The sequence below is a fragment of the Bos mutus genome, chromosome 19 (assembly GCF_027580195.1).
Source record: "Bos mutus isolate GX-2022 chromosome 19, NWIPB_WYAK_1.1, whole genome shotgun sequence".
Lineage (NCBI taxonomy): Eukaryota > Metazoa > Chordata > Mammalia > Artiodactyla > Bovidae > Bos > Bos mutus.
In genome coordinates, this window is record NC_091635.1 from 30,880,420 (window position 1) to 30,906,172 (window position 25,753).

Here is a 25,753-nt window from a genome sequence, read left to right on the forward strand (position 1 = left end):
ATGTGGTCTGTCTGGTTTAAACCTCCTTGAACAGTGATGACTCAAATCAATCCCCTTCTCCCTTTTATTCTGGCACACACTTCATGTTTATATTGTTTTCCTAAGATAAGCGGTTCTCACACCTTAATATACATAAGAATCACCTATAGAGAATTTTGGAAAATGTTAACTTCTGTATCTTCCAGTAGTAGCTTACTCAATGCACGCACCTGTAACTACATGCTCAAAGGATGAATTTTACATTGTTTAAATTATACCTTAATAAAAGATTCTTTTAAAAAAATCACCTGGAAAACTTTTAAATTCTGACTATTTGAGCCTGATGGGTCCAAGGAGCCAACATCTGAACAGGCATTCCCTGTTACTTCTTCATAGGTGGTCCAGTGGTCACATTTAGGAAAAAATGCTGTGAAGACAGCGAGGTCCACCAAGCACGGTCCACCCCCAGCCACCACGACAGCCCCACCAACAGCGGCTTCTGCACTTCTCCAGGAAAAGACCAAAGGATGCTGGATGGAGCCACTGGGCAATCAGTGTGCAGACCCAGGTCTGTTCTCGGTTCTGCCTCAACCTCTGTATGCTCTGCGCTCCTGGGTAATATGCTTCCAACCCTAAAACAGTCTTACATGTTAAGACTGGTATAAGCCCTCAAAACCTTAGAAAAACTATTTTAAACTCTGCATGGCAAAGAAAACCAATTTTAACTTGGATGCAACACCGTTTCCAGGTACTAGTCTCTGTTCTGATGGCAAATCTGCTGAAGAAACCTCTTTCCAAACTAGCAGCTCTAACAGCTTTCAAATGGCTCACACGTTTATTACCAAATATGGTTGGCTGACCGGTTTACAATCTGTGCTGCTGAGGGTGTGCTCAACGCATGACCTGTTCTGTCAGTCTGTCAGCGATTCTGTGTCTGGGGGAACAGAGGGCATTGTTGCAGTAAAGGCTACCCTCTCCTCAGCCCTCCCCCACACCATTCTCTTCTCAAAGAGTGGATGAGTCACACCAAGAATGGTCTACATCTGTGAGAGGCATCCCTCTCAGAAGGCACTCTTCTCCAGGAGTCCAGAACCAAGGGGAGCCAGAGATGTGGTTTGTTCCCAGGGGCGTGTTCCCCCGTACCCCCACCCTCTCAAGGTCATCTACCCTCCCCAGATGGAGATGCCACAAACATGCCAAACTCTTTCAGCCACAGATTCCAACACAGCTATGAAAAATCAGGTGGTACCTTTTGAGTCCAAGCCTCTACTTTGAAAATTTCCTGCTCCTGCATTCCCACTGAGATCAACTTACAGGTGAATGTACTGGAAGAGATTTCCGTATCGGGTTTCCTGTGTAAACCATTAAGCTCTCGGGCACTATGTTATACAAAGGATGGGGTAAAAATCCTCAAAATGACACGTCCTGGCAGTTGAGTTTTCAAGTTTCGAAAAAGATGCACAGACCACATATGAATCTTCTAAACTGTATTTGGAAATGACAAACATTCAGAACCAACAAAAATCTTCCTAGAGACAAGGCCCTGAGAGGAGTCTGTCCCCACTGTGTAAAGTTTTACATTAACTGTACAGAATGAAATTAGTAACCAGTAATCTTTGGCACTAGAATGGGTAACTCCTTAGTTGTTCATACAGTATCCAAACTGAACATTACATGACGTTAAACTGCTAGTTAACAGTTGAATTTTACAATTACCTTTAAGAGTTTGAAGTCCTAGCTAAGTTTTTCAGTATCAATACACTAATCATATCTAACAGTGCCTGAGGTAGAGACTTCTGTAAGAGATTTATTGAAGAGAACACAATTGAGAGTATAATGAAGAAAAACACTTCCGGTCTTGGAAGCATATTATAGCCAAATGTCTTTGCTGGTTCAACAAGCCAAGCCTGAAATGCAGAACTCTTACTTCTTTCATTTCTGTAGAGACTTTGTACAGGGGTAGGGCTTTCTTCTGTTTGGACTCCTGCATTTTGGAATACATGGATTGCTTCTTTTAAAAGTATGATTCTTAACATGGAATGTGCATGAACCAAACTCAACACCATTATTAAAAACAAAAACAACACAACTGCATTAGAGACAACAAATAAAATCTTTTAAACTCTCCATGATATATGGCCAGAATGAGTGACAAGTATGCAAGTCAACCTAATGATTCTAACATTTGATGGTGACTGTGAATTATTACAGATTTATGATACGTAGGTGAGTTGAAATTTTATTTCCAAACTCAGCACTGTATAAGTGCAGGAGCTTATTTTTAGGTGGTAAGACTCTTCATGAAATTACATGATTTTATGAAGATAAAATCAATATCTGGAACCTTCCAAGCAAAATGACCAGCAACTGGGTATCTCTGACTTCAGGTACTTTACTTCACAGTCAGGAAAGACCTTTGCTTTATAAAAAGGCATTTCTTGAAGTAGGTTCAAGTATAACATACTTGCCTTTTACCAAACACTGCCTGGCCAAAAATTTATCCTCAACTATAGGTATTATTTTTAGAAGTGTACAGTCCCATAAATGAGATGGAAAACACAAAGCCAGGACATTTATAAGCTTAACGGGTAAACCATAGGTATGACTAATAGGAATAACATTTAAGTCCATTCTCGGAATAAGCTGCTAGAGCAAGTTCAGTGTTTTCAACAACTGATTCCTGTGATAAAGAGCACCGAAGGACTTCTTACTATATCATATAGTTCTTTCAATGATTTTTTTGAAGCTTCAAGCTCAGACAATGACCAACAGTTGGTCTTTTAATACTTTTCACCAGAGGCTTTCTCTAACTACTCCGTAACACTTCTGAGAGGTAGGTGGCTACTAGAACTTGGAAAAGTAAAGGGAATTGCTTAGTTTCATACCACAAAGAAATGACAGTTAAGGTACCTAATGATGACATTTTTCTTTTCAAAGACATAGGTGTCCTTTTAAAGACAGATGTGTGGGAGTTCTAACCTGTGAGAACCATTTTAGATGACAAAGTTCATCTTTATCAAAAGTAATTCTACAGATGTTAGTCAAGGAGAATCCCCAGAAAAACTGACTTCTAATGAAATAACACGCCTGTGGTTTTAAATGAACAAAATAGAAGCTAGCAAATCTAAGGCAGAAAGCAAAAGGAAGCCACAAAATGAACATTAACATTTCTTTAGAGGAAAATGCTATCTAATTCGTCCCTCAAATTTGAACTAAGGGAAAAAAGCCTGTTTGCTTTATAAAGGACACACATCTGAATAAATGATGGTATATTAAGGAATATAAACATGTTGTTGACCATATCCTGATTATAGTATGTGAAGGACTAAGCACTCAACTACTATTTGGAGAAGCATGTCATAAGACAGCATGTCTTATACAGCAATTCAAAGGAATGTGATTTTGATAGGAAAAAAAAAATGCTGTTTATACAAACACTTGCAAGTTCCAGAATAGTAACTGGAACAATATTTTTATTCACTCAGTGGGTTAAGCCAGACATTGAAAGGGCCATTTTCTTAATGTAGGTCCATTGACATGTTATTAGGTGAGAATGGTTTTGGCAAATTTGTATGTTCAAAGGCTAAAAGAAATGGACTAAGGAAGCAGTCAGAGTTGGGAAATCTATGTCATAATTAGAACTTTAGTGAGAGAATAAAAATAGATTTGAACACATGTGAAGGTGACCCAGAATATCTTTCTATGTACTTGAGGAAGTTGAAGAATTATCCAGACACAAAAGATAACATTCTCATCAGAACAAGCCAAGATGAAACACCGGAGGCCCTGCCTGTAGAAACTAAGTGGATGCCTCTGGCGCCGAATGTCTGCCTGGCATTTCTGCTTGACTCCGTCCCTCTCCTATCATTCAAATTCCCAACCCTCCCAATGGCAAAACCACTCTATTCTCCCTCAGGCTCTGAATAGATGGACATGAACCTACGTGTATTTTTTTCTGTCCTTCAGTTCAGAAGTCTGCATGAAGTTCTACTGACATAAGAATTATTGGTAGTTCTTTATCTTAGCCAGCCTGAATAATTTAAAATCTTGCCTGTTTTAGAATGATTACTTGAAATTCTTTAGTAACACTTTGTTTGAAGGAAACTTGCAGATCTGGTAATTATCCAGGATATATACACATATAAGTCATTTTCTGAAATTTTCCCTTCAGTCTCACTGGAGTTGACCTTTTGCTCAAGTGTTTAGAGATCCTGAGGAGCTTCTCTTGGGTAAAATTTACAGATTAAAAAAAGCAAAATAAATGTAAATGCATGGCTAGAAGATAAGCTTAAATTTTCAACTGAATTTTTTTGGGGGAAGGGAGAAATGGAGAACAAAGAAAAAAGAACTATACACAGGATGCTGTTCTAAGACTCTCCTAAATAACAAAGAACTGACACTTAAAAATTAAGAGCAAAAAAATAAAACCCACTCTTGGAATTTCAAAGTTACAGGTGGCTTGCAATTAACTTTCTGTTAGAGAAGAGTGAGAGGTCCCAAATGAAATGCTCCCTAGTGAAGCAAAATCTCCTTCCTTTAAATCTTTACCAAGCTCTTACTCAGAAGCTCTTAAACTGTAAGACAAATGATGTGAACATGACAGAGAGAACAAAGTTATCCAACAGAAGGTTGAAAATGGCAGTTAAATATACTGCAAATTATGGGTGTTATGTGAACATGAATGCTTGTCATTGACAAACAGATATGCCTATACTGAATAAATACTGAAATTCTCTTTCAGACTATTTACAGATAGACTCCCAGGTCTGAACTAGTCTTCTGGGCAGAAACCCACTTTGGCAGAAGTAGGTAAATTATAAAAATTCCATGGTAAATGATAAGAAGGAAGTTGAACTTAGGCCTTCTGCCACATGCAGTATAAATGGCTTTGATTAATTTTTAGCCTAGAAGGGAATTTTCGTATTTTTATTGTTAACATATAAAGAAAATATTCAACACTGGCATCTTAAGAAACCAGAGGCAGGTTTTTTGATTCAGATTTAAGGCAAATCAGACAGGCCCACAACTAAACATCAGGGCTTATTTTCTAGGCATGGCTTTGCTTGGGGATAGAGGAATCTCAGAACAGTTCTAGCCACAGTCTCCACACTGCTACTGGTTGAGGACACCTTTGTGCATCAGACTTTTGAAACAACTGACGTTACATACACACCATCAAAGCAAAGCTTGGTATTTAAAGGACTCCTGCAGTGAATCACTTGAAACAAAAATAGCTTTTCAAAGACTAGATACAACTCTGGGCATATGAATAAGATTCAAAGATTTCTCAAGTCAGAGAGAGATCTCCTTCTACCATGGACTTCCTCTCTGAGGCTAAGAACTGACTCATCCCCCTTCAGCTCCTCACATATCTGAAATCGTCCCGGTAACACGAGAGGCACTTTTTATTAGGTGTATAGCATCTATTAAAACTTTAAACCCCGGGTAGAGTTTGCTGAACAAAGTAATAACACTAGCCTAATAGGCATTACCTTAAGGATTTTTTCCCCTTTAATATAAAAGTATAACTACAGTGGTCCAATGTACAAATACAAAAAAAAGTTCTCTACTACTAAAAAAAAAAAAAAAAAGTACCATAATACTGTACATACAAAAACCGTTCAACAAGAATGATTTAAATATATCTGTTCTTTTCCAGATCTGGAAGACACAAATGTAAAGTTCTGCAACTGTATTATTGCTGGAACTCATATCCAGGAACGCTGTGTTTTCCCGTTCTCTCCCCCTTGTCCCAGCCCCACCTTCAGAGTCCCCTGAGCTTGGATCATGAGCCAACAGCATCCCTGAAGATAAGCAGAGCCAAATGTTTACTCAACGGAAGTCATTATTCAGTGAGCCGCCGCTTACCATGAACTATGAAAGCACAAGCTTTAAGCCCAGCCAGGATTAAATCCAGACGGAGGTCTTCCCATCCCCTGATTTGCTACTAGCACTGCTTTTGTTGGACCCAGCTTTGGACCCCACTTTGGCTTTTTTTTCCCGGGAACCATGGGGGTTGTTTTGGTGATTGTAGGCCTGGATGGCCAGATCCAGGCGTTCCTGAGCCATTCTGATTTCCCTCTGCAGAGTCTCCAGGTCGGGTGGGAGGTTGTCCTCATGGCTGCCGTACTGCTGTTCCTGGGCGATGTTGGCCTTGTTTTGCTTGTAGGCAATCTTAGCGTTGGACAGTTCGGTGTACTGGATTTGATCTGGTTTGACGGCAATGTTATAGCCAGGGGGAGCAGATGGCGTATTCCAAGTGAAAGGATAATTATAAGCACCCGGATCTTCCAGTTCCCTCCTTTTACTGTTTAGCGAGTCTCGAATTGTCCCAAATCCTAAATGAAGCATCTCCCAAATGTTAAGCAATAGGCAAAGGCCTGTAACACCATACATTATCAGAAGAAAGATGGTCTTTTCAGTGGGTCTAGAAATAAAGCAGTCTATCTTATGAGGGCAAGGGAGTCTGCTGCACACATAAAATGGGTGGACTTGGAAGCCGTACAGGAAATACTGCCCAACCAGGAAACCCACCTCGAACACGGTCCTGGCCAGCAGCTGCAGCACATAGATCTTCATGAGCCCATCCTCCCGGATCCGCCGCCGGCCATCATGCTTAGGTTTAGATTGGTTCTGATCTTTATTTTCTTTCTCACTTTCTAATTCCATTTCTGGATACATCATGGGATCCTCTTCATGGTCCTCTTCCGTTTCTTCCAGAGCCCGGTGCTGTTTCCAGCGCATCGCGTAGGGCTTGCTGCGAGCGGCCTTCTTGTCTGCGTCACCGTGCTCCATCTTGGCAATCTTATGAATGGCATAGCCCAGGTACATGACCGAGGGGGTGGCCACCAGGATGATCTGGAACACCCAGAAGCGCACGTGAGACAGGGGTGCAAAGGCGTCATAGCAGACGTTCTCGCAGCCTGGCTGCTCTGTGTTGCACACAAATTTGCTTTGCTCGTCGTAATAGATGGATTCTCCTCCTACGGCTGTAAGGACGATCCGGAAGACAATCAATACCGTGAGCCAGATCTTCCCTACAAATGTGGAGTGGTTGTGGATCTCCTCTAGTAGGCGAGTGAGGAAGCTCCAACTCATGGTGACTAAACTGGTCCGCCCTGACAAAAATGAAAAAGACCAAAGGAAGATCAGCAAATATTAAAACCTTATCTTTTTTATTGATCTTTAGAAACTACTTCTCTACATACGTGAAATCTAACTTCAAGGCTCATACTAGATGACAGAATAAACAGCGCCTCACGCGTCACCACCATCGGGAAGGGCCGTTCACCTCAGTCTGTGAGCACTGGTTTATGCTGACAGGGTCTTAGGGAAGTCTGATTTCTTTTCATGTCTTCTCTAGTTTAAAAGGTAAAATTGTAGCTGTCATTTGGAATACAATTCTTAAATGTATATTTAAGAATTAATATACTTATACTGGATGTTTTACATATAGTGTTATTTCTTAGACTTCCTGAATTTTGTGAGATAGAGGGAAGAGGACAAAGGTACACCTGTTCAGCCACAGTAAGACTGCCACTGAGAACACAATGGGGACGCTTGAGCTGGACTCCACTGTGAAGAGGTACCTTACTAGCAAACTTAAATACTGGATCTGGTAACAAAGTATTAAAAAGAATTAAGGAGATGGTATCGCTGCAAATATTAATAACTGGCAAAGATCAAGAACTAGAATAAAAGACAGAAACTCAGAAGCCTTAGCTAGGGTGCATCACATAGCAGATTCTAGCATTCTGTATTATACTTCTGTATTTAATTTATGGTTGATGTTAAAAAATGCCTGCAGACAGAAAATCCAATCAATAGGTAAATCTACTTAAAACAGCATTTCAAAGCTAGTTTTATTCTGAGATTCTTAGATCTATGTTCAGAATCTTGGTAAAAACCATCTAAACAAGATAATATATGTAAAGTCCCTAATTCAACCCCTGACACAAAGCACACCTAGCTCTTCCCCTCTTTCCTCTCTTGGTTTACTTCTGCAGATTACAGTTGATTATCAGCATCATCAAAGAAATTTAAATACTCTTTTTACCTGTTATCCAGAATTTCTGCTATCCAAAATTTTCTTAGAGAAATGATGCTTTGTTTACAACTTTTCCAGATTTTCTCTGGAAGAGAAACAGAAGAGAAGGCCATAAGTTTTCTCCCACAGAAAACAGTAAATCACCAGAATGCCATTTTCAGGGAGAAACAGTGGTACAGTACCACAGGAATCAATCAGTTCCATGTACCACAGGAATCAATCAGCACGAGATGGAAACAGGACTGAGCTTGAATATCACTCTTCTCTTCTCCAATACATCATGGTAGGAGAAAATACCTAAAAGTGACTCGAAGATGCTTTACTCACTGTAGTCTAAGAAAATATGACAGGAAGATGAATCATTTGTGAAAATCTGAAACAGATGAACTCTGGCATCTATACGAAAAAGCCACAGCAGAAAATCTCAATGAATTTAAGCTGGGTCATTATAGGCATTGAGAAAATCTTCATCCCGCGTGCTCTATTCCTGCCCTCTTCTCTGGAGCAGCCAGCTAGGAGCAAGCTGTTTATTTACAACACCCAACAGCCGGCTCCCTGTCACTGGGACACCCATATCCACAGGAGGTGATTCACAGACTCGACTGCTCACAGAAAGAAAACATCTGCACCTGTACTGTGATTACTAGTGTATATACACAGGACAAATTACTTCTCATTATCAAGTTCTGCCAACCCTGGGATAGCCATGGTCACAAATCATCCTCATTTGCTATCATTTAATAAATAAAATGTAAAACAAACCCTGAATGTTCAAAGTTATTATATGTCCAAAATAATAAAAAATATTTTGGTAAGATATGTGAAAAAATCCCAAAACAATTCCCAAAAGGTCAATGAAGAAGAAAAAAGTTCAGAGGCATCTACATAACGTGAAAGTATCAAGATTTACATACAGAAGAATCCAGTCACACAAGTATTTCACCACAGGACTTCAAGTACAACTCTCGTTTCCAGCACTGATGTCCAACTGAGCTCAACAGTTCTCCTCTCACTCTATACACAAGTTATAAAACCAAAACAAAAGTAAATAATAAGCAATCTTTAAATGGTGATGTAAGCCAGGTTTCCATAATGAATCACATCCACAGGTCTAGACTCACATTTTTCCAAAATGCCATGTCTAATGCATTTCCCTTAAAGCCTGAAATTTTATTTGTTCCAATAAGCCAAATCATGAAGGTGCAATCATTGGTTAGTTAGAAAACTCATTCTCTACACTTCCATCTGTACCAAAAACAAATGGGTATCTTTTTAACAATTATTGCTATGAAATAATTTCTCAACAGTTCAGTATTTCATACAATAATCTTAACTTTTTTGGGGGGAGGGGATCAATGGCAAATCCTTCAAAGCCTGTATAATAAAGCAGTCATTTAAACACAACTAGAAACACACATTCACACTGGTTAAGCTGCAGGCCTATACAATGCTGAACACTTAAAAGCCTGGTTTTCCAAAGGTTTTATAAGTGCCACAGCACCCTATCCCCAAACCTTGAGTATAAACGAAGTGTACAGTACTGCAACTTCAGCATCTCATAAAATGGATGATGGGTGGTTTTCTTTCTAACGTAACCACAGGCTTCCTAACCAAATGGCAGCATCACCACTCTTCGGATCTACTGAGCTGTCAGTGGGTTTTTCCTTCGATACTCTTTCCTTTTCCAAATCCCTTTCCTCTCCTTCTAAGCATTAAGAGAAAGGCTTAAATATCAGAGTACACTACTCAAATTTGTGGGGAAGGGTAGAAAGGGAAAGTGGGAGGGAGTGAAAGGGGAGAAAAAAGTCAACTAGTAGAATTGTGGGTTCTGGAATTGACATTTCTAAGCAAAACTGTGTCACTGCCAAGTGTGGTCTCACCATGTTGTTGCACCACTAAAACTCCCTTTCTCATTACCGCTTTTTTGCTCTTCTAACAGACAAAACAATAGGGTTTCCCTGGTGGCTCAGGAGTAAAGAATCTGCCTGCCAATGCAGGAGACGCACGTTCGATCCTTGACCCGGGAAGATCCCCTGGAGAAGGAAACAGTGACCCACTCCAGTATTCTTGCCTGGGAAATGCCATGGACAGAGAAGCCCAGCAGGGCTACAGCCCACAGGGTCGCAAAGAGTAGGACACAGCTTAGCAACTGAACAACAACAACAGGCAGAACACGGTCTTCTTTGGCATCCCTGCTTCAGCAAACAAACTTGGTTAAAGAGTAAGGAGTCAGAGTGTGCAATTAACTGTGAATGGCTTTCATGAAAAAATAAAAATCATTTCCGTATTCCATCTATGAATGGAAAGTGACATGGGAATGTGTGATGAGTGGTGGTGGGGATGGGGGGAGGGATGCTGAACAACTAAATGCTTTTTGCCAACTAGGAAAGCCAACAGATTTATACGTATTTTGACACTTAATATCTTCTTGAATATATCCTTTATGCTTTGGCTGAATTTATCTATAGACAAATCTAGAAAGTAGTAGAATTAGGACACAAGAAATGTACATCTGCATGGTTCTTGCCCTGTACAGTCATTTGAGTTTCTAAAAAGGTTCTAGCAATTTACAACGCCTGGCAATGAATTACAATTTTACCTCAACCCCATCAGCACTGTCTGTTATGCTACTCTGCCAGATGCAAAATGGAATTTCAAAAATATCTCAATTTGTATGTTTTTAATACAGCAGGATACATTCCCCCTATAGTCCTCCTTCTTCATGAACTATTCCTATCCTTTTGCCCATTTATCTGCAGAATGTATTCTGCATTTGACATTTAATATAAATATATTTGTTTTCCTCCAAAATTTACTACTTTATATAGTCACACCAGTCAATCTGTTAAATAAATATTCTTTCTAGGATAGCTTTTTAAATAATCTGCAAAATTCTTGGTAGCCCATAATTCAAAAGTATTCTTGATTCTATCCCCACCCCACAACACAACACATACTGAAGAAAATTATGTTTGCTTACATTTTTGTACTGGACAGAAATCAAACGTGCTATTTTTAGTCTGTTTTCCAAATAAACTTTCAAATCTACATTGTCTTACACTAGAAAAGAGAATTTTAAAAATTACTTGGTATCAACATGGTAATAAATTATGTAATCCCCTCCCAAATTATTTATATTTGAAGAGTTTCCTATCAGCTATATCCTAAACAGGATCAAGTCAAAGTTTACTGCCTTTTTCTGTAAACTAAAAGCATCTTTGGAGACCAAACGTAAAAGCTCATTATTTGGATTATCTCTGGAAGTAGATTATATGATCAGGTCTATTTAACAATGAAGAAATGAGGCCCAGAAAGGTTTTAAAATTTCCCCAAGATCACCCAGTTATTAAGAGGTGAAGCTAGAATCTGAAGTCAGTCTTACTTCAGATTCTGGGCTTTTAACCACTAGTTAAGAATTACATTACAGGTGAGTTGAAAAAAGTACAGGTCCCATGTGAACACGGACGAGGGCACCTTATCTCAATCATCGGGATCAGAATTAGACTAAATAATAAAGTAAACTCACAAAGATCAAGGGGGAAATTTCAGAGTTTAAGATCTTATACACAGAATGAACTGCAAGTTAAAAAAACAAAACGACACCCCCAAAAACAATAAAAAGCCCCAAAAGAACTTCAAGGTTTCTTGGCAGTTGGAAAAGAAAAATGATGATTTCACTAAGAAAGATAACTTCTTTGGACATTGAGAATAGGGGCTAGAGAAGTTGGTAAATTCGGTCCAGGAGTGATTAGAGTTGTTAAAGGGGAGATATACATGGGCTCAGATGTGCTCAAAAATACTGTAAATAAATCAAACCAGAATTCTAAAGAACGTTCAAGTAATTATAGGAAAATGGAAAAAAGAAAACACATAAACAGAATGGACAAACAGAACACAATGGCTAAAATTAAAAAGAATGACTATGGGAGGAGATCCCTGAGATTCTGAAAAGCAAAAAAAAAAAAGACATTCACTGGGTAGGAATGACTATACCTAGTGCTGGTGAGGATGTGGAGAAGATGGTACTCTAAACACTGGTCACTTTGCAAAACAGTGGCAGTGGAGCTTGCTGTAAAGAACTGCCTGTCAATTTAAGAGACATAAGAGACACAGGTTCAGTCCCTGGGTGGGGAAGATCCCCTGAAGGAGGGCATGGCAACCCACTCCAGTATTCTTGCCTGGAAAAATCCATGGACAGAGGAGCCTGGTGGGCTGTAGTCCATAGGGTTGCAAAGAGTCGGACGTGACTCAATCGACTTAGCATACACATGCAAACATATATCAACTATATGATCCAGCCAGTCTGATCCTAGGCAAGAAGTAAAACCCTATTTCTATAAAAGGACTTGAACATAAATGTTCACAACAATTTTATCTGTAATAGTAAAAAACTGGAAACAACACAAATGTCCATCATCAGGTTGATGAATAAACTAATTGTGGTATATTCATACAATGGAATACTACTCAGCAATAAACTACTGATATGTGTAACATGGATGAATCTCAAAGTCAGGCAAAAAAAAAAAAAAAACACACTGTATGATTCCATTTATAAAAGTTCTAGAAAACGCAAACTAATCTACAATGACATAAAGCACATCAGCAGTTGCCTATAGTGGAGTGCAGGGAGGCACTGGCCAGCCTGATAATCAAACTCTCCTGGCTATTATTTTTCAGTTTCTATTTCTGTCTCACTTCTCCTTTCCAAACTTCTAAATACATATCCTGATTTTTGTTCTATCTTAGCCCATCCTTTTCAGCACCCTTTGTTGATTCCTTCACCAGAAATCAAGCTGTAAACGATGTCCCATTTGCCCCAACATCTCCCTGGAATTTCAGACTTTAAATTCAATTGCTGCTCTACATCCTCTCTTGGATGTCTAATAAGCACCTGAAATTTAACATACCCCAAACCAATCCTCCTCTCCTCCAAAGTTACTCTTATTCTGTCTGCAGTTTTCCCAAATCAGTAAGTAGTTTTGTCATTCATGACGTTTTTAAGGCCAAAATTTTCAAGACAACCTCACTCTTTTTCCTCACTCCATAGCCAAGCTATCAGCAAATCTTGTCATTTGTATCTTCAAAATATATATCCACAGTCCAACCACTTCTTTCAATCTCTACCACTATCATACTGATCCAAGTCACCTTCATCTCTAGCCAAGATTACTGTAAAAGCAAGAGTCTTCTAATTGGTCCCCTAGCTTATCCTCTTCGGAGAAGGCAACAGCACCTCACTCCAGTACTCTTGCCTGGGAAATCCCATGGATGGAGGAGCCTGATAGGCTACAGTCCATGGGGTCGTGAAGAGTCGGATAGGACTGAGCAACTTCACTTTCACTTTTCACTTTCATGCACTGCATAAAGAAATGGCAACCCACTCCAGTGTGCTTGCCTGGAGAATCCCAGGGACAGGAGCCTGGTGGGCTGCCATCTACGGGGTTGCACAGAGTCGGACATGACTGACATGACTTAGCAGCAGCAGCAGCTTATCCTCTTAACCCTCCAAGTCTCTTCTCCAAAAAGCAACCAGAGTAAAGCTTTTAGAAAACAAGTCAGATAATGTCTCTCTTTTGCTCAAAATTCTCCCAGAACAAAACCTCAAATCTTCACCACAGTCTATGGATGGCATCCTTTATCACAAAGCTGCTAGGACACTTCTGGTCTCTTTACCCTCCGCTCTCGCTCTGGCTCACTCTGAATAAGGAATACCTACATCCTTGCAATCCCCTGTTCATACCAGTCATGTCATACTTTTGCCTCAAGATTACTGTACTTGTTATTTTCACTGCTTTGAAATATTTAATTTCATAGATATTAGCAGAACATACTCTCACTTCATTCAAGTCAGCCCAAAAGTCATCTCCCTAATGACTTTCCTCAGGCCACTTTCCTCTAAAATAACATCTCTCATTCTCCAGCCCTTTAATTTTTCTTTATAGCACTTACCCCTCACAGAATTTCTATTTTACAATTTGTTTATAGAAGGTAAACTCCTTGAAGGCAGGCTTTTGTTCTTTTATCCCCAATACCTAAAACCCCACAGCCTGACAAAAAGGTAGTAGGTTTTCAATAAATTGTGCTTAGTCACTAAGTTGTGTTCGCTAAGTCGTGTCCGACTCTGTGACCCCATGGACTGTAGCCCGCCAGGCTCCTCTATCCATGGAATTTTCCAGATAAGAATACTGGAGTGGGTTGCCATTTCCTACTCCAGGAGATCTTCCTGACCCAGGGTTACCCAGGGATTGAATTCATGTATCTTAAGTCTCCTGCACTGGCAGGCAGATTCTTTACCACTGCGCCACTGGGGAAGTCCCTCTCAATAAATATCTGTTCAATAAAAATGTCCCTGATGTATTAACTGGAAATACAGGACTCAGAACAATATTATCCCAATACTGTGAAAACAAATAAAATTTATGCATTACAAAACCCTAGAAGAAGAAAAAAAAAAAAACTTGAAAGGATATAAATGAATACCCACTCTACCTTCTCCTTTCTTTAGCCTTTTTCCTGTATCTCCACTAGAATTCTCTCTCTAAAATGGATGTGTTACTCCTTTGCTGAAAAGCCACTAATGAAAGTGGCCCCTCAAATCAGTGGGGCCAAGATGGATTTTTTAAAGTATTTGAATAAAACGTAGTTGATATCTGTTAACTCTGGACATGGGAAGAAAAGATGAATCTGAGTACAAAAAAATAAAAAGTGTCTCCACGGATAAAAGAAAAAACAATTTAAACAATACTGGAAAACAATGAACTGGGGAAAGAGGTTTCAGTAATTCTTTTATATGCAAAGAGCTAATCTCTAGTATATATAAAGAGTTCAAAACAGACATTCCACAGAAAGAAAAACACAAATTCCCCTTAAAAAATGCGCAACATGGATGAAAACATAACGCTAAGTGAAAGAAGTCTGACACAAAAGCCACCAATTGTATGATTCCACTTATATGAACTGTCCAGAATAAGCAAATCAACAGAGACAGGTTAGTTAGTGGTTGTTAGGGCCTATGCGCTTCCCTTCTGGCTCAGCTGGTAAAGAATCCACCTGCAATGTGGCAGACCTGGGTTTGATCCATGGGTTGGGAAGATCCCCTGGAGAAGGGAAAGGCTACCCACTCCAGTATTCTGGCCTACAGAATCCCATGGACTGTATAGTTCATGGGGTCGCAAAGAGTCGGACATGACTGAGCTTCACTTCAGGGCCTATAGGAAATGGATTGTGATCGTTAATGGGTATAGGCTATCTTTTGGGGATAATGAAAAGGTTTGGAATTAAGACAATAGTGGTGTTACACAACCTTGTGAATATACTAAAACCACTGAATTGTATACTTTAAAAGAGCAAATTTTAGGGTATATAAATTATATCTCAATAATAAACTACTCTGAGATACAATTCTCCTATCATACTGGCAAAAATCCTGAAGTGGGAGAGGTTATGGAAAATATGTTTTCAAATACTGCTGGTGGGAGGGCAATTTACTAATACCTACAAAATTATATGTGAATCTGTATCCTTTGACCCAGTAACCTCACTTTTGGGAATGATCAAAGTAGAACACTGTTCCTATGTAACTCAATGTCCCCTGTCAAAGCAATGGTTAAATGCACCATGGCCTATTTACACAACAGAATACCGCGTGGCTGTAAAACATGAGAAAAGATATTCAAAATGTCTTGAATTGTACAGAGATAGTCAAGACATTCAAATAGTGAAAACAGCAAAGTATATGTGTATATATGTATACATCTTTTCTATAAAGAGAAAAAATATCAATCTGTGTTTTTTGCTTAGATTTCTATAAGGAAACACAAGGATCTTTCTTTTTAATGAATAAAAGTGGAGGAGGAGACAAAGAGGAATGGGATAGAATTAAGACTTTTATTACATATCTTTTTATAGTCTTATTTTTTGAACCAAAGGAATATACTGTCTTTTTGAAGAAAACACCCCCCAAAACATTCCATGTCCTAGAAAATAAAGTCTGCTTGAGATTTGAAAATAAATCTTTTGTAAACTTTTTAAAGTTAAAAAAACTTAAATAAAATCCTTCATCCTCTCTACACCCTTGCCCTGCCTTCTTTTCTTCAGAGCACTCAACACTACCTCAAACACTTATTTGTTAACTTGTTCATTATCTGTCACCTCAATCAAATTAAATACTTTGTTCTTATAACCCTGGCACTTAGAAAAACTATTAACTGAGTAATTTAATAAATTTGAATCTCTGCTCATTGATTTTCCTCTACTTTATATGGTCTTTCCACAATTTCCTACTTGGGAAAATTTTTTATCCTTTAGGATCTAGCCTAAAGGTCACTTCAAGTTTTCTAGACCTCCTCATTTAATCTCCTCCTCAGAAAGTCCATAATAAATTTTTATTCCACCAATATCAGGACTTAATCTAGTAAACTGAAGTTAGTGGTATCAGTTTCTTCTGCTGGAATATTAGTTTCTTGAGAGGAAAGTCCATGCTTCTAAAAATTCTCTGAGCCCTCATATATAACTCAATATATGTGTGTTACATTCAACAGAAGATCTAAATTGATTTACAGGAGGCAGAAAATATAAAATATGTCCACTGTTCATGAACACAATCATTTCAGAGCAGAATACAATGAATGAAATAGAAGTACAAAATGTGAAAATACTCAGAGAAGGAAAAGAGACTAATTTTTATAGATTAAAAAGTATAAACTGTCAATTATACTGCAATAAAGCCGGAAAAAAAGTTTAAGCTTACTGCAGAAGACAAGTGGGTCTCTGAAGAACGGGGATGGTTTCATCAGGCAGAGCTGGGGTGGGAGGTAGGGGCAAGGCAGATGGAGAACATGATGTGAGTAAAAAGTGGCACACGGCTCTTAGACTGGAACACGACGGAGGATGTTTGAGAAGTAGCTGCAGAGAAGGTTGAACAGGGAGGTCAAAGACCAGTCTGCAGAGGGGCTTAGCACACCATGAAACCTGAAAGTAAAGCATGTTAAGTAATGATGAGTAACGTTCCTCAAATGTGGTCCACAGACCACCTTCATCAGAATTATCCAGCGTGCTCACTGAAAATGCCGATTCCCAGGTCCTACTTACCCAATTCCCACTCCCAGGCGTACTGAATCTGAATTTAACACATTTGCGGTTAAACATTTAAGTTGTTTACAATGATTTACGATAATACTTAAGACTTTGTGTGTGTGTGTGTTAATCGCTTTGTCGTGTCCAACTCTTTGTGAACCCATGGACTATAGCCCGTCAGGCTCCTCTGTCCATGGAATTCTCCAGGGAAGAAGTCTGGAGTGGGTTGCTATTTCCTTCTCCAGGGAATCTTCCTGACCTAGGGACTGAACCAGGACTCCTACATGCCAGCCAGATTCTTTACCATCTGAGCTAAAGGGAAGCACATTTCCAATTACAGATTTAGGATAAATTTATAAAAGAATTTCTTTGTATAAAAGAAATTTGTACAAAGTTGTACAAATTGTGAAAAACTTTGTGTATGTGTGTTACTAAGAAAAAGTCAGTTTTTTTTAATGCACTATCTCTCCAAAAATTTTTAATATGTATTACCAAATGGCCCCTCCAAAAAGCCAGTACCTGTTAGTATTTCCACTATCAAGGATATGAGAATGCTGTTTTCCTCACTCCCTTACCAATGATTCTAATGCATTTTTAAACAAACAAGACTTGGGTTAATCTGTGTTTAAACTGTAAGAAGTTTTAAACTGTCATTAATCATTAGGGAAATGCAAATGAGACAAAAAACGCATAGTGAGGTACCACTTCATACCCAAAAAGATGGGTACTATTAAAAGAAATGAGACAAGAGCTGAAAAGGTTATGGAGAAACTGGAATCACTGTTGTGCACTGCTGACAATGTAAAATGGTGCAGCTGCTGCAGAAAATGTTATGATTTTCTCAATATATTATATACAGAAGTATCATATGATCCAGAAACTCTACTTCTGGATGTCTACCTAAAAGAAATGAAAGCAGGGATGCAAACAGGTATCTGTACACCCATGTTCACAGTGTACTAACCACAACAGCCAAAAGGCGGAAGCAACACAGCATCCACCAACACATAAACAAAATATGGTATACACACACAATGTTATTAAGCCTTAAAAGGAAGGAAATTCTGACACATGCTGCAGTGCTGATGAACCTTGGAGACAGCTGGCTAAGCAAAAGAAGTCAGTCACATGAGGACAAATATTACACGTTTCTACTCACAAAAGGGCCCTGAAATAGCCAAATTCATAGAGAGAAAATAGACTGGTGATCGCCAGGGGCTGGGAGGAATGGGGAGTTAGCATTTAATGGGAAGTGAGTTTCAGTTGGGAAGATAAAGTTCTGGAGACAGATGTAGATGACTGCTGCACAACAATGTAAATGTACTTCATGCTACAGACCTATGGTACATTTCATGTTACGGATATTTTACCACAATGAAAAAGTAAAAAAAAAACACTAAAATTCACTCATGCAATTAGTATTTACTACCATCAAGAAGCTTGCAATAAAGTATTACTAGTTTATAAGAAACTACAAACACTTAATAAAACTACAGTTGTATTCATGAGGTATTTACAAACATCCCTGGTGGTCCAGCGGCTAAGACTCCAAGCTCCCAATGCAGGGGGCCCAGGTTCAATCCCTTTCCAGGGGACTAGATTCCATATGCCACAACTGAAGACTTGGTGCAGTCAAATAAATAAAATATATATTTTATATATATATATAAAGAGGTATTCAGTCTTATATATGCTATACAACAAAAGACTAGAAGAAATAACTGGAATCATCTGTTAAAGTTTAAACATTTTTATAGAACAGTGACTCTACAGGGAAATGCTTTACTTTCCAGTTTATCTGACTCATTTTTTCCATTACAATCTCTTTACTATTAACGTTGGCCACAAAAACACCATTAATCCAAAAATATCAATTTTATATATTTCTTTGAAAAAGTTTCTCATAGACTCATGTAGAGGGAAAAAAAAAAAGCTCCCAAGGGATTCAGAGGAACTAAAAAAGTATATAACTTTTCCCTTGTCAATTTTTAGATGCTCAGTGAACTGAACTAACTAGGAAATTTAAAAAATTAAAATAAGTAGTGCTATTTCAAATGTCTTGCAAATGCATAATCAAGTTGTGTCAGAGCCAAGTTTTAATCTCCTTTTTTTAAAAAATATTTATTTAACTAATCTGGGTCTTAACTGCAGCATCTGGGATCTAGTTCCCTGACCAGGGATCGAACCTGGAGCCCCCCGTGTTGGGAGTGCAGAGTCTTAGCCACTGGATCACGAGGAAAGTCCTAATCTCCTTCTAATTAAAAAAAAAAACTTGGGCTTCTCTGGTGGCTCCAAAGAATCTGCCTGCAATGCAGGAGACCTGGGTTCGATCCCTGGGTTGGGAAGATCCCCTGGAGAAGGGAATGGCTACTCACCCCAGTATTCTTGCCTGGAGAATCCCACAGACAGAGGAGCCTGGTGGGCTACAGACCATGGGATCACAGACTCGGACATGACTGACCAACTAACACTTTCATTTTCACTTAAAAATCTTAATTATTTTTCTAAACAAAAATCCAGGATGAACTAATAGCAAGAGTACCGGAGTGGGTTGCCATTTCCTTCTCCAGGGGATCTTCCTGACACAGGGATTGAACCCAGGTCTCCCACATTGTAGGCAGACGCTTTACCGTCTGAGCCACCAGGGAAGTAAAGTGATTCTAACCTTGACTTTTATGAAACAGAGAGTAAGCACTGACCTGAGAGCCAAGAGATTCTAACAGGCACTTCAGGAACAAATATTTCTTTCCACTTTTTCATTTGTGAATTAAGTGAAAAATATCACATCAGATCATTACTAAGGTCCTTAACAGGTGATGAAAATCAACTCGGGCAGATCATTTTTCACAAAACAACCAATAAATTATGTGAATTCAGAATTCCAAGGACAGGAAAGAAGCAAAGTAACAAGCAGCGAACTGCTGCTAACTGCTAAGTCACTTCAGTCGTGTCCGACTCTGTGCGACCCCACAGATGGCAGCCCAACAGGCTCCCCCGTCCCTGGGATTCTCCAGGCAAGAACACTGGAGTGGGTTGCCATTTCCTGCTCCAATGCATGAAAGTGAAAAGTGAAAGTGAAGTCGCTCAGTCGTGTCTGACTCTTAGTGACCCCATGGACTGCAGCCCACCAGGCTCCTCCATCCATGGGATTTTCCAGGCAAGAATACTGGAGTGGGGTGCCAAAACTGAACAATATTAAGACATCAAATTTTCAAAAAGGCATTTTCCAAACAGTCATCTCAGAAAATCCGCGGTTGGACTAAACTGAAAAATTTCCATATTGACTCATCATGATTCACAAGTATTAACTATCTGGGCCTCCCAGATTACGAGCTGATCCACTAAGAATTGTGCTAGTGATTCACACTCCTGAATGAGACTGCTTTATGTGCAGACACAAGGAATCAATTAAAGGGTTTACAATGAAGTTTTGTTTAACTGGAACGTTTTAAATGGAAGTTAATTCTGCATGAGTGATAATAGATATTTAATAACTAGCTAGTGACAATTTCTCAGCAAAAGCATTATGGTAGCTTTCATCTATGTATTACAAACAGTAATCTATGTATTACAAACAGGAAAACAACGTGTTTTTCAAAAGAGCTCTTGGCTATGAACCATATTTGAAAAACAAATATTTAAAATTTGTTGTAAGTCAAATTATAAAATAAAGGAGAGAAAGTATCTTGGCCCTATTAACTAACAAGGAAACAAAATACACCATTGTGGGTTGAAGTGTCAATTTGTGCTGGCAAAAAGCCATTCTATTTGAATGTAAGAACCTTCAGGAACCAGCTGGAGAAGTATGGGGAACCTGGAATAATGTGTTCATTCACAGTGCATCGTAAGTGGTACTGTCTTCATGTAAAAAGGACATGTAAAAAAGGACAGTATTGGTACACTAGTCCAAAACAGCTTAAAGCTTAGGTCAAATCAAATGAACAACAGTCTAGGAAAATGACATGTCTAGAGAAAAACAAAAATAAACATTTAACATTTCTGATATGACTTGGGTCACAATACAAAATTTGCAAAAAAAATTATCATACAGTGATGGTGAGGCTGGACTGGTACAACCTTTTTGGAAGGTATTATGGTAATATTCACCAGAAATTTTAAAATGTTTTATGTCCTTTAATTAGTAACACCACATCTAGTAATTTACCTTAAATAAATGCCCAATAAAAGAAGAACTTTATGTAATTTATGATATAATCTCTATGAGGAAATATTGCACAACCATTATAAATCTTGTTTTTAGTTCAGTTCAGTCGCTCAATCGTGTCTGACTCTTTGTGACCCCATGGACTGCAGCACACCAGGCCTCCCTGTCCATCACCAACTCCCAGAGTTTACCCAAACTCATGTCCATTGAGTAGGTGATGCCATCCAACTATCTCATCCTCTGTCGTCCCCTTCTCCTCCTGCCTTCAATCTTTCCCAGCATCAGGGTCTTTTCCAATGAGTCAGCTCTTCGCATCAGGTGGCCAAAGTATTGGAGTTTCAGCTTCAACATCAGTCCTTCCAAAAATCTTGTTTTAGGACAGAGATTACAAAATTCATACAACTATACAGGGACAAAAAGTAGATTCATGGTTGCCTAGGACGGAGAAGGATGGGGAGGAGTAGAGAGTAACTGGTAACAGGTACAGGGTTTCTTTTGAAGGGAATGAAAATATTCTAAAATTAAACTGTGGTGAAGGCTACACAACCCAGTGAGTCTACTAAAAATACCGAAGTACATTTTAAACAGGTGAACTGTACAGTGTGTGAATTATACCTCAGAAAAGCCATTTAAGACATTTTCTATACATCCAGATACCAGTAAGTGATACAAGTAACTGAAACAGAACAGTGGGGCCTGGACAACACAAGGACCAACTAAGGGGCTACTGCTTATCAGCTTCAGCCTTTGGAGTCATCAGATTGTCACAGCTTTCAAAGTAAGTCTTTAACCTGGATTTTTATGTGAAGCCCAATTTGGGGATAATTTTTTGATTGAAGTATAAAATACCTACAGAAAGGTGAAAGTGAAAGTCGCTCAGTAGTGTCGACTCTTTGCAACTCCAAGGACTACACAGTCCATGGAATTCTCCAGGCCAGGATACTGGAGTGGGTAGCCTATCCCTTCTCCAGTGGACCTTCCCAACCCAGGAATCGAACTGAGGTCTCCCACATTGCAGGCAGATTCTTTATCAGCTGAGCTATCAGGGAAGCACAGAAAGGTACACAAACAGAAATGTGCAAATCAATGAATTTTCACATAACCAAGTAACCAGCCCTGAAATCAAGAACAAAGCATTACCAGCCATAATTATGCCCCCTTCCTACATACGAGAAATCATCATTATTGACAGACTGGGTAATATTTTGTTGTGGGAGATGGTCCTATGCATTGCAGAATGGATCACAGTGTCCCTGGCCTCTTCCAGCTGTGACAACCAAAGATGTCTCCAGACATTGCCAAAGGCCCCTTGGGAAACAATATTATACCACACCGAGACTCACTGGTTTAACCTGTCCTTGACCTTTACATAAATGGACTCACAGAATGAATTCTCTTACATCAGAATCATAAAGAATACACTTTTGTGTCTGATTCAACATCTGCTGAGAGTCACCAATCTTGTTGCATTTAGCTCTAGTCTACTCATTTTCTTTGCTTTATTATTTCGCCATTGTGTGTATATATCACACTCTATCCACTCTACTGCTGATGGGCATTTGAGTAACTTCCAGTTTGAAGCTATTATGCATAATGCTACTGTGAACACACCAAATGTGTCCTCCAGTGAATATATGTATGCTTCTGTTGAATGCCTAGACCCAGAATTGCTAGCTGTGCGGTCCACATATGTCAGCCTAAGTAGATTGGTTCCTTTCTTAAGGGGGTTTATCAATTTGCACTTCCACCTGTCTCTTTTTTTCCTTTTTTCATGTTGGCAACTAATAAGAAAAATAAATATTTAATACTGAGCCAGACACCTTATTAGCGGAATAAAGCCTGCCAATTTGCGATCTGTTTTTTAAAAATGTTTCATTGTGTGGGAAAATGCTCATATGTAGTAGAGAAACAAAAAAATCAAACAAAAAAAATTCACAATAATATATCTGAATGGAAATATGGATGGATATTTGATGATTTCTGTATTATTTGCTTTTCAGTATATTCTACAATAAACATGTAATAATGAAGCTGGCAAAGCTTTCATATGCAACAAAAGCCCCAAGAGAAATTTAAAAAATAGGTCAGGGTACAAATTTCATAATATTTGCATACATACATATTTTACATTCATAAGGACCTAATTAAATAATGAATATATCACAGAAAAGTTAACTATCTCATAGAATCTTTGATACAATTACTACACCGCTCCTGCATAAAGGGATCCAGGAAAGAACTTATATAAAATTTCACCCTAGAGCAAAATATAGGATGATGAGACAACAGGGTAATTCTTAATTTGTAAGGATATATCAAAAGTTATTAGTTCTCTGACATATCTTATATAGCAGTTAGTATCATAATGCTGCTCTTCTCATTTCTTTAGAAACACACTCTAAAGTGGTCCAGAAGCAACACAGAAGATTAACATCCTCAATACTTCCTTGAAACGCATAGTTGTTGGCACTGTGCCATTGCTACCTGCTGGTTATGAGTGTCTGATACTGAATAAATGGAGCTACGTCTATTTGAGAAAATGATTATTAAAACAGCCACCAAAAACGTTCCAGTGTCCATTATGAATTCTATTAAATGTTTGCCTGGCATGTGAAAACGTTACAAAACTCATACTTCCTGTCCTAATCACTTCACTTCATATCAAGGATTCTTCTGTTGGGATAAGAATGTGCCCATGAGACTCAGTGCAAACCCAAAAGATTTATCTCCTGAGGGAAGGCATTGAATGTTAATATACTGCCTTAAATGGAGTTTTTAAAACCAAAATAACCTGTTACTTTAAGGCTTTGCTAAGGGAACTATTCTGAGCACGGATCTCATCTCCATTTTCCTATCTGAAGAAACTACACTGGGGGGACTTCCCTGGTGGCTCACTGGTGAAGAATCCGCCTGCCAATGCAGGAGACATGGGTTCAATCCCTGATCCAGGAAGATCCCACATGCCACAGAGCAACTAAGCCTGTGCGCCTTAAAAAACAAACAAACAAAAAAAAACTACACTGGTACTTCCCTGGTGGTACGGTGGATAGGAATCAGCCTGCCAATGCGGGGAACACGGATTCCATCCCTGGTTTGGAAAGATTCCACATGCCTCAGGGAAACGAAGCCCATGCTCCACAACTACTGATGCCTGCACATCTAGAGCCGGTGCCCCGCAACAAGAGAGTCACCACAATGAGAAGCCCTGGCGCAGCAACCAAGAGCAGTCCCTGACAAAGACCCAGCACAGTCAAATTAATTAGGAGAATATATCACAGAAGAGTTATCATAGCTTTAAAAAAAAAAAAAGAAACTGCACTGACATGTATGTAAGTTTGAACCAAACGGCAAAAAAGTTTCTGAGGCAAAATAAAAAGCAGTAGAAACTAAAGCTTCTAACTACTAAGAGCATTTTACCTGAGGTTCAAAATACTAAGGGCACTTTAAATTTCTCCCTGAATTAATAACCATAATTAACTGGCAACCAAAATAAGTCTATGCAAGCTACATATACATAATTTTCCTCCCAGGATATACCTCAAATCATAAACATACTTTCCTTTCCCACCCTCAAGTATGATAGGTGACAATGGCTTCAGACACACAATTCAGTAAGCACTGAGACATTCCACCAATTTCTACTAATTTTTCCAAACTTAAAAATAAAAGCTTTCCTTTCCAAGTAAATCTGAGAAGTGCACATCTGCTTGAATTGCTCAACCTATAATAAATACAAAGCTTTCACTCTGAAAAATGAGAATGTGCATGTGTGCTAAGTTGCTTCCCACTCTCTGCGATCCCATGGACTTCAGCCTGCCAGGCTCCTCTGTCCATGGGATTCTCCAAACAAGAGTACTGGAGTGGGTTGCCATGCCCTCCTCCAGGGGATCTTTCCAACTCAGGAATCGAACCCGCAACTCATACGTCTTCTGCACTGGCACCAGCGCCACAGTGTGAGATTAATACGCATATTTTACTAAAGATCATAATGACTTACTTAAGATCACTCAACAAATTAGCTGTAAAGCCTAAAACACAACTCAAGACCTAATGATCTTTTTCCTATACTATGTGAATTTAGTATTTAGTTTTAAGACCAAACAGAAGGTCACTGAAAAAACTGACAGTGATATACAAGTTATATAACTAAAGATTCCATTTAAAATAGCAACAGTACATGAAATACTGAGGAATAAGCTTCACGAGAAACATACTACCAAGGAATACCAAGTAACAAAAAAGACTTATATGCTCAAAATACTTTAAAGACTTAAAGCATTATGTGTTCTTGGATACAAAAGCAATCATAAAAATATTAGTTCTTAAATTAATCTAAATGTAATTCAATCTTGATTTCTAAAAATACCAGTAGAATTTCTCTGGAACCAGACTAATTCTAAATTTAATGTGTAAAATTAAATAGTAAGAATGGTTGGGAAATTTCAGAAAGAGAAACAAGGGCACACAAGCTTCTCTAGATATAT

At 38.8% G+C, this 25,753-nt stretch overlaps 1 protein-coding gene across 6 annotated transcripts in view; it reads right to left on the reverse strand.

The window, feature by feature from the left end:
* Positions 1-1,174: 1,174 nt before the first annotated feature.
* GJC1 (gap junction protein gamma 1) overlaps positions 1,175-25,753 on the reverse strand; it is a 33,290-nt gene continuing 8,711 nt past the window's right edge. For 3 of the 6 annotated variants that reach the window (XM_070389955.1, XM_070389951.1, XM_070389952.1), the window contains exons 2-3: positions 8,036-8,111; positions 1,175-7,097 (exon numbers count right to left, since the gene is read on the reverse strand). In XM_070389955.1, the coding sequence (XP_070246056.1) occupies positions 5,887-7,077 (1,191 nt within the window). In that variant the 5' untranslated portion in view covers positions 7,078-7,097; positions 8,036-8,111 and the 3' untranslated portion in view covers positions 1,175-5,886. Of the gene's footprint in view, positions 7,098-8,035; positions 8,112-8,208; positions 12,514-16,778; positions 17,000-21,460; positions 21,613-25,753 lie in introns of those variants that run through there. The other 3 variants (XM_070389953.1, XM_070389954.1, XM_070389956.1) reach the window with 3 other exon arrangements.